Here is a 9,963-nt window from a genome sequence, read left to right as displayed (position 1 = left end):
CCGCCCTTCTTGAGAACGTGATTTGCAGCCCTCCTTTTCCTTCTGGGAGTCAATTTTTTAGTTTGTGCTATACCAGGTGCAATATTCCCTGCCTCTCCTAACACTTTTTCTCTTTTCCTCTTCTGTAAAAAGATGACCTCTTGCTTAAATGTTGACTTCCTTTTCAATATATTCTTAACTCATTTTCCAGTTAATCTTTTTCAGTAGTGGAGTGTAGTAATATTTTGGGTGTTTCCCAAAAGTGGGTAGATGATAATGGAAATTAAGAGCGAAGGACCAAAGAACTGCTCAGCCCCAGCTCCCGAGTTAGGCAAATTCATATTCTATGGTTCTCCCACTTAATTACTATGGATTTGGGGCAGATTACTTACTTACTTCCTGTCAGTATCTCTGTGGTTAAAATGAGTATGGTCATACCTACCTACCAATATCCTTGTCAGGATCAAATGAATTAAGTTTGTGAAAGTGTTTGGCACACCATTTAAATAGTAGTTCAGAAAATGGTAATAATAATTATTGATGATAATAATTGCTAGACACATTCAGAACACATCAGTGAACAACAACAAAAAAAACCTACTTTTGCCTTCAAGTAACTCACAGAGTAAAACCTAACAAAAGAAGGTAAATATAGAGAAAACTAAAGGAGACTAGTGGGTCAAGGCAGGCAGCCCTGAATAATTGAGAGCTGAACTACAACCTGAAGGATGTATAGTCTGCAGGGAATTTAGAAGAACAAAGGACTTTTTGGTAGAGAGAGGAGTCATGAAAAAAATGGCAATTGTAGCTTTGGAAGCAAGTAGAGAAATAAAAGGGAGGCTGAGGAGGTAAACTGGGAAAATCAACAGAGGTTTTCTGATTTCATGTTGGATTTTAGTTTTATTTTATTTTATATTATTTAATAATATTTTCAAAGTTGTTTCCTGTTGTGCCAAATTGTGGATAATCATAACTTGTAGATCTTCTGTGAAGATTAAATGTAAAACGTTTGTAAGAATCTTTCACTTTGAGGCATGTCATAAGTTGTATCAACTTGTATTAATCAATGGATGATAGAAGCCTTTGAAAATTTTAGCAGTTTTTCATGAAAGGCAGACCAATTTTACATGTTAATTTGATTAGAAGAGGGCCAGACTGGAAGCATTTGCAGCAATCCAAGAACTAAAGATCATGGCAGTTGTGAAAGGCAGAGCTTTTAAGACAGGACATCCAATACAACTTGGATCAGCTGGATGTAGGGGTCAGCAAGGCAAAAAAACAATGAAGGAGTATAATGTAGGAGGAATTAGACTTCTCCATTTCCTTTTAATATTCTGTTGTAATACTATGTGTAAGAAATCAATTTTTTAAATTGTTTTTATTATCTTTCTCATGTGGATTGTAACATATTTCCTCAGTTCAAGATAAGCCATTCCCTTGGCTCCAATTAATGCACTATTACTTGTAAGAGAATAACTTGACAGCTTAAAATAAAAAATTTGATTGGTATGGCCTACAAAGTTAAATTTAACCTACTCTGTAGCATGTTTTTTTGATAATTATTTAAAATGATAAAATACTATGAAACAAAAGCTATATTTATAATTGTAGCCCAAAATATTAACTATGTAAAAATTTTCTTTATGCTTCTCAGTCTACTTTAGCATTTTATATCTAGATTTACTTATGGCTTTGGAAAACCTTGATAAAGATAACAAATATTTTTCTTGTCATTTGTGTGAATTATTTATTTTTTCAATCATTCACATTGTTGGATAGTAGCTAGCAATGAATAGTGAAATGCATGGCAAGGTCACAAATGTTCTTTAAATTACTTTAGGATCTTTAAACTACTTTCAAAGTGGAAGAGAAAGCAAATAGCAGTTAATTTGTTGAAAACAAATAGCAGGTTAAAAAAAAAAAAGAAGAAGCAGTTGCCCAGGGTTGTGGTTCATGGTAGAGTGCTCACCTAAGCCCTGGGTTTGATCCACAGCACCACAGAAAATAAAGGTATTGTGCCCAACTACAACTAAAAAATAATTTTTTTTTTTAAAAAGAAGCAAAGGGGCTAGTAGGAAAATGTGTTAAAATAAAAGTATTAATGGGAGTAACTCTTTACAGGATCTTTGAGGTTGGTGTGAAGCTAGGAATTATAGCCAGAGGTGTTTCTGTTTGTATGGGAAGTAAGATTACCTTAGTTGTGTGGGTGCAATAAAGTAACTTCTGACCAGTTACTGACTCCAATGTCCACATTAGCATGGGATTGACTTGTAGATGAAGCCCACTAAATAGGATGGCCACCATGACAGTTCCAGAGAGGACCAACTAAGGTCAGAATCTCCACTGCCCTACATGAAAGAGGAGTTGAACACCTGATTGGTGAAGGTTGCTGAAGAGGACCCTAATTCTCCTGGTAAACATCAAACGGTAATAAGGTTAGAGACAGCATTGTGTTGTATGTCATTCTCTGCTTGGAGACAGCCCATTCTCTCTATTGAGAATGCTCCCTGCTTGAGCCTTACTTTCCTTTCACCTCACTTTCACTTATAATAAAGTTCTCTTGCATGGCTTTTGGTGTCTGACTTGAAATTATCTTTCTGGGAATACAAAAAACAAGGTTTGGAGTTCCAGCTCCCTGCTTTCCTGTGACAAAATTATTATGAATACATGCTCATTATATAATAATTCAAATCATATAGAAATACAGGGTCTAAAAATAAAAATATCACTTTACCTGCTTCCTGACATTGAACAACAGTTCTGTTTTTTATGCTTTTCCACCACAATGGTTGTATATATTAAGGCAATGAAAAGGGGGAGAAAGTCAACTCAGCAAGGAAGTTAACCACACAGGCTTTGATATCAGGCTCTACCACTTACATTTGCCTAATATCGGGCAAGTTATCTAACTTCTCTGTGCTTGTTTTCTTATAGGTAAAATGGAAATAATAATATCTGTTTCATATATATATATATATATATATATATATAAATATATATATATAATGATGATTAAATTATTATGTGTAAAGTATTTGGAAGTGTTGACACATAGCACAAGCAATTCATGATGGAATCATACTGCATATTCTATTCTGCAAGGTGCATTCTATACAGATAACTAGGAAATATGGTATAGTGATTAACAGCATTGGATATGAATCTATTGCTTGATTCTAATCCTAGTTCTGTTATTTACCTGTTTGTTACCTTCAGCAAGTATATAATCTTTCTCTCTGCTTTTTTTCTGTAAATGGGAATAATAATATCTTGTTTATGTAGTGTATGTAGAATATGTAGAATAACTGGTAGTAATTATTTAATAAATACTTGCTATTAAATCCTTAAAAATTCTCAGATATAAATTAAAGCCACACTGAGATTTCATCACGTTCCAGTTAGAATACAAATCACCAAAAATACAAATAAATTCTGGCAAGGATATGGAGAAAAATGTGCACTCATACATTGTTGGTGGGACTGCAGATTGGTTCAACTAGTTTGGAAAGCAATATGGAGCTACCTCAAAAGATTAGTAATGGAACTACCATAATACCCCATTATTTCATTCCTTGATATTTATGGCAAATAATGAAAATTAGCATACTATAGTGATACAAGCACATCAATTTTGTAGCAGTACAATTCACAATAGCAAAATTATGGAACCAACACAGGTGCCTATCAAAAAATGAATGGATGAAGAAAATGTTATGGTATATATGAATTCATATGGAATATATGAATGGAATATATAAATGGAATTTAAACAGTCAAAAGGAGGAATGATATTTGGCATTTGCTGGTAAATGGGTGGAACTGAAGAACATTATGCTAAGTGAAATAAGCCAGACTCAGAAAGTGAAGGTTTGAATGTTTTCTTTCATATGTAGAAGCTAGAGCAAAATAACAGAAAAAGAGAAGGGGGCACCATGAAAATAAAAGGAACATCAATGGAGTAGGGGAAGATTATTAAGGGAGAAGGAGAGGGGACAGGAAAAGGGAGGAATTGTCCAATGAAATTGACCAAATTTTGCTATGACTACACCATGTGAATTTCACTTTATCTATAAAGTACCAATTAAAAAACTGTAAATAATTAGAAGGAAGACCAGTAGTGTAGAGGAAGGGGAACAGAGGGAGGAGAAGTAGAGAGAAAGAGGAAGTACTGTAATGGAACAAATTGTATTCCATGCATGTGTGTATTATGTCAAAATTAACCCACTTCAATGTATAATTATGCTGCACTAATAAAAGCAGTTTAATATTTCATGTCCTAGATGTATCATGATTTTTCTACCATTTAAACCATTTTTTGTTTGTTTTGTTCTTTCCACATTTTATTGGTGCATTAAAGTTGTACATAATTATGGAATTTGTTATTACATATTCATACATGCACAAAAAAACAATACTATTTTTTGGCCAGTATCACTCCTCAGCTGTGTCATAATTTATTTAACCACGCTCTTATTACTGGCCATTTGGATTATTTCAAATTATTCATTATTACAAAATATGCTGGTACCACTTTTTATTCCATTTAAAAAATGAAAATAACCTTGCCTCTACCTTCATTTACTTGAAGAAAGCTGTTGTTAACATTTTCTGACTCTCAATTTCATTTCCAACTTGAATAAACACTTTCAAGATCCTCTTTTGGTATATGATCATTACCATACCAGACATGTGATCAACCCACATCATTTTCCTATTACTTTGTTTCAGTCGTAGGGTATGAATGGAAAGCAGAAGCATTTTATGTGGTTAAAGCTATCTTTCTGAAATGTTGAGTAGAAGCTGAGAACCAACGACTTTTTTGTGTTTGGAGTGTTGGAACTTTGGAAGACCAAATCTAAAAGTACATTGACATTTTGAAAAGGTAAGTCTAAATTCTAACATATTCCAGCTCATATTACTTTATTTTCTTCCAAAAGTCTTTTAAGTATAAATAAAAGTAGATTTCCTGGGAATATTTATAGTAGACACTATAGACTTGAAAAAGGAAAATTGTGTTTTGAATCAAGTCTACTTTTTCTTTTCATGCCTTAATAAAGTATATGAAATGAAGAAATTCTTCCAGTGGCACTAAAGAACCATGAAAACATTGAAATACCTGCTTATTACTATAAGATTTGAGTCCAAAAGAAGAAAAGGAAAATTAGAAAGAAGCATAAAGAAAAAAGAAAAAGGGGAAAAAAAGAATGGTAGTGAATTTGAGAAACCTATTTGCATTTATATTATTGAAAAATAAATGGCTGTATTTCTATTCTAAATCAGAAAGTTTGCATGAGTTCAAATAATATATATTTTCCTACAACTTATGCAATTTAGGTTATAGTAATTTTTCAATGTTATGCTTCAAACAATATTAATTAAAAGAACATGTAAAACCAATGGTATATCTTTGAAAGCAGGCTTTATTTCAAGTAGACTCTTGGAAGAAAAATTGTTGGACATTTTAGTAAATTCTAAATTAATTCTAAATGACAGCTGAATGTAAAAATTGTACATTTGTAAACTTGCATTGCACTATATTATATTATCCTTATTGGGGTGATTAGCTTGCCTAGCATTTTGAACTTACATGTTTGATCTCCAGCACCACACACAAATAGTATTATCATGGTTATAAACCTGTGAAGAAGGAAAATAATGTTACTCTTTAACTAATGCAAAAATTGTGAGTAAGAAATAAATTATCCAATAAAAAGTGGTCAATGGTAGTACTGGAACTAAAGCCTCTTTATTCCTAGCTTTATTTTCTATCATTTGAGAAATATTGCCTTCTTTAATTATCTTTTCTTCACATAGGAGATAAATTCTTATTTGATATTGTAATATACATTGCCTTAATGAGTTCTTTTATGTTATAGGAATACTACAGTCTTCCTTTTAGAAAATTTCTTTAACAAAATGCTTGGAGAAGCCTTCCTGATTGAACTCCCATACAAAGAACAGAAATATACAAAATTTTGCAAACCAGTAACATGTAAGAAGACATCAAATGATGAAAAAGAAACTTGGAAAAATAAACTTTTAGATATAGAAGACAATTCACTTTCCCCGCTTAAGAGGGAAAATCAAGAAAAAATTATGAAAGAAAGTTTAAATGAACAAAGTAATGATACAAATAAAATAAAATCTGTGGATGAGCTATCTGCGGTAAAATGCAAAAATACACCTCTTCCAGGAACTGTGTCCATTGCATTGACCATTCCAAAGAGAGAACAACATGATGAAAGACAAGTGGATTTATATCGATCCTGGTCATGTACCAGTATTTGCCAGAATTATCCTGATCTACAGATTGGAGGTGATCATGTGGGGAACATGTATGATTCAGGCTGCTTTGTTGAACACACACATGATGATGTTTCTAATGGTCCCCTTTTACTTTCAGTAGATATACCATTGGGCCATTCTCCTATCATTGAGCCTCTGGAGAAAACACCCACCTCAAAGTTATTGAATGGAGATGAAATTCGAGAAAAAAGTATGCTGTTTCATAAGCAGCCTCTCTCCAATTCTATGCTTAATAGCTATATGGAAAAAAAGGTCGATGAACTCTATAAACAATTTTTGGAAGAAAATCTCACCAGGTGTCGCTCCATAACCAATCTTATAGCTTCCAATCTGCTAATGAACAATATAAATCAGATTAGTCTTCAAATTTCCCAAGAGCAGAACATAGAGGCATCAAAAGCTCGGGAAGCTCTTCTGCACTCTTTAACACTATGTAATCTTCGTAACATTTCCCATGGAAACAGTTCTGAATTTAGCACTCCTAACTTACAAATATCAAACCAGACAAGTAGGGAACTTGTATCACATTTATAGTAGGAATCAACTGTAGATTAATTTGATTAACTTCAGCAAGACTTCAGTAAGAATAGTCTTCTCTGGCTTATCATGTCACATAAAATCTCTTTTGAGGTATGGTTATCATGCTGCTTTAAAAAATGATTTGACTCAGTGTACATTCAAGTTGTTGTAGGAGATAACTATAAGAACTAAGTTTTATGAGTATATTTTCTTACTGTTTTGACATCATTAGTGATTACGTGCTTATCTACAGAGTAGTCACTGGCACACCAAATCAATCAGCTCACTGTCAATCAACTTTATTTACAACAAAAGTGGGATGAGAAGTGCATGTTTGCTCTAAGCTACTGAAAGGACCACTAAAAGCTATTCAGAATGGGACATTTATTTCTGTACAAAAAGGTTTATAGACATATTAGTAGTGCTTAAATTTTCATTTTATTTCTTAACCCTTTCATTTTATTTATTTCTTAAATCCTTCATTTTATTTCTTACATCCAGGATCCTTTACATTGACAATCAGAATATCCTAGTGAAATTTTACACATATTCATACACACACACATACACATATGTTTATGTGTTTATTCATACACACACACATATGTTTCATTTCTTGGTGTATTTGAATGCCTATGCAATGAAAAGAAATATACAAAATTTTGCAAACCATTAACATGTAAGAAGATCTCAAATGTTTGGAAAAACAAACTTGTAGATACAGAAGACAATTTACTTCCCCTTTAAGATGGAAAATTATGTTATAATTTATGTCGTATATTATACATAATCAGAATAATATATACTACAAATTATATATCATGATATATAATTTTCACATAAAATTGGAGTATGGGGTCTATTAAAAAATACCTTAAACAAAATTGAATTTAAATAACATTTGAAAGAAAAATGAAAAAAAAGTCTTAAGAAAAATAGTGATTTTGTCAGTGCTGTTTGTTTTAAAACTGTATATTTTGAATTTTCCTGGGATAAGCATCAACTTTGTTACATCAGTATGTTCTTCCTAGTTATTTTCATGGATGGGATGAATTTTTAAAATTTTTTTAAATTGTATGAAAACATACAGTATCCTGGGTTAGAATAAAAGTCAGCAACATAGAATTGAAATTTAGGAATCTGAATTAAATAAATTAACCTTATGGGATAGTATGGTTTATTGCAGACTTGTAAACAAAACTCTGCAGTTAATACTTCACACTTCTCTTAGTGATTATCACACATCTTTGCTTGTTAAATATAGTGGTATGAATTTACACTATGGTTTTTTATGGCTGCATTATATAGTAATAATATTTGTGCATTAGTAATCACTCCTTCCCCTCCAATTATCTCTTTTGTCTTTGATTATATTATATATAGTGTTTCACCAACTCATCATTTTCATTAAATGTCCTTAGATTTTTTCACTTTATTCAAATTTTTATAATATAATAATAAGTATCTTTGATTTATCCTGTTTATCCCTTCATCACTCTTTTCCCCTTCATTTTTTTCACATAATCTCAATTTCTATTTTTCACATGTTTGATTCTGAAATGACAATGGGTAAAATGTTTTGAAAAAAACTGACTCTCATATAGAAACTGAAAATAAGTTTTGTGTATATTTTCTTCTATTTGGTTAAATTTGTATATTTTTAGCACAAGATTTATCAAAATGAGAATGTATTAAAATCTATATTTTCTAAACTGAATTAAATATTGTTAGTCAATAATTTTCTTAGGTACAGTGCCATGTGTTAATATTTGATTTACGAAATGTATCTATTCATAAATAGTGTTGAGACTATTATAATACTATATAAAAATGTATTGAGCCAATATCTAATTAAAATGCATATTTATACTCTCAGGTTTAAAATATCCTCCTTTTACCTATACTTATTTCCAACCTCATCAAAATGCTTACTGTATAAAAATACTATGATTAAAATTGGCTAAAATATACTGTAATAATCAAATAAGCAAAGATAATGAGTTTGGTGTTATGTTTTAGTCTGATGTTATACCTGTTAACTTCCTTGTTTTAATGAAATACACATATTAATTTGCAATTTAGCATAGTTTGGGTTTTCTATTTTTCACTATAGGTATCACATTTATGATTATACTTTTATCTTTCAAAAATATATTTGAAATATATGGAATAATGGTTTTATTTCTGTCTCACTGCTGTAGTAGTTGAAAATATTAGTTTATAGTTGTAAAAATTGGAGAATGTGGGCTGGGGTATAACTTCATCATGGAGCACTGTCTTGCACATGTGAGGCACTGAATTTGATCCTCAGCACCACATAAAAGTAAATTAAAAAGTAAAGGTATTGTGTCCAACTACAACTAAAAATATGTATTTTTTTAAATTGTATAACATTAGTGATTCAGCAGTTGAAGAGAATTGCCAGATTTCCACAGGGAAGAAGTTCAAGAGGTTAAGAATGTTGCTTAATACAGTGTTGCTTCCTGCATTTATTGGTCAGTTTAAACTGCATTTCATCTTTGGCCCAGAAAGGGTTTGAACCAATTTGAGATAAATTTTTTTTTTTTTCAGGAGAATCCTTGAAACTTGAACCCTATTCAAAGAATAGAGTCTACCCTGGATTCTTGGAATTTTTAGGCTTAATCTGCCTCGTGGACTAATTTCCAGATGAAGCTAGTCTCCATGAGGTTTTTTTTTTTAATAAAATTTAATTTTTATTTTTAGTTATACATGATAGTAGAATGTATTTTGGCAGAATATAATACATACAGTGAAATTCCATGAGGTTCTTATGGCAAGAGCTACCACTTACATGGAACAAGCAAGGTTGTAAGCTGACTGTCTGGATCTTATTAAAACCAAAGTATATAGCTTCTGCTTTGGGGGCAGGATATCAATCTATCTCCAAATATAATTAATTTTTCTTTCTTTTAACAGGTAAGTTTAGTTAATATATCATTACTACATGATACTGACTTGGATTAAGGGTGAAGGAATGGTTGGATAAGGATTATTGTGTGGAATAAACTGAATTAGTTGTGTAGTTAAGTGTACAACTGTTTTCAGTCAATACAGGAAAGAAAGAAATCAATAAGTTAAATTAAAAGCCATTTAATGTTTTCATGACTAGTCACTTGCATGGAAAATTAGCCAATTGAC

At 31.5% G+C, this 9,963-nt stretch overlaps 1 protein-coding gene across 2 annotated transcripts; it reads left to right on the top strand.

Annotated features, from left to right (window-relative positions):
- The first annotated feature begins 4,449 nt into the window (after positions 1-4,449).
- On the top strand, positions 4,450-8,796 carry LOC107156076 (TLR adapter interacting with SLC15A4 on the lysosome-like). Of its 2 annotated transcripts, XM_048797268.1 has the most exons (3): positions 4,450-4,861; positions 5,856-6,295; positions 6,383-8,796. In XM_048797268.1, the coding sequence occupies exons 2-3, from the start codon at positions 5,896-5,898 to the stop codon at positions 6,817-6,819; spliced, it is 837 nt and encodes a 278-aa protein (XP_048653225.1). In that variant the 5' UTR covers positions 4,450-4,861; positions 5,856-5,895; the 3' UTR covers positions 6,820-8,796. The 2 variants fall into 2 exon arrangements, with proteins under 2 accessions (XP_048653225.1, XP_015357608.1); XM_015502122.2 differs by having other exon boundaries at positions 4,458-4,861; positions 5,856-8,796.
- The last annotated feature ends 1,167 nt before the right edge of the window (positions 8,797-9,963 follow it).

Source organism: Marmota marmota, unplaced genomic scaffold (assembly GCF_001458135.2).
Source record: "Marmota marmota marmota unplaced genomic scaffold, marMar, whole genome shotgun sequence".
NCBI lineage: Eukaryota > Metazoa > Chordata > Mammalia > Rodentia > Sciuridae > Marmota > Marmota marmota.
The sequence above is the reverse complement of the archived record's forward strand: the minus strand, read 5'-3'. Positions and strand labels throughout refer to the sequence as shown.

What these genes read in the sequence shown, in the direction of transcription:
- LOC107156076 (XM_015502122.2), top strand. Translation starts at nt 5,896, where the DNA reads ATGCTTGGAGAAGCCTTCCTGATTGAACTCCCATACAAAGAACAGAAA.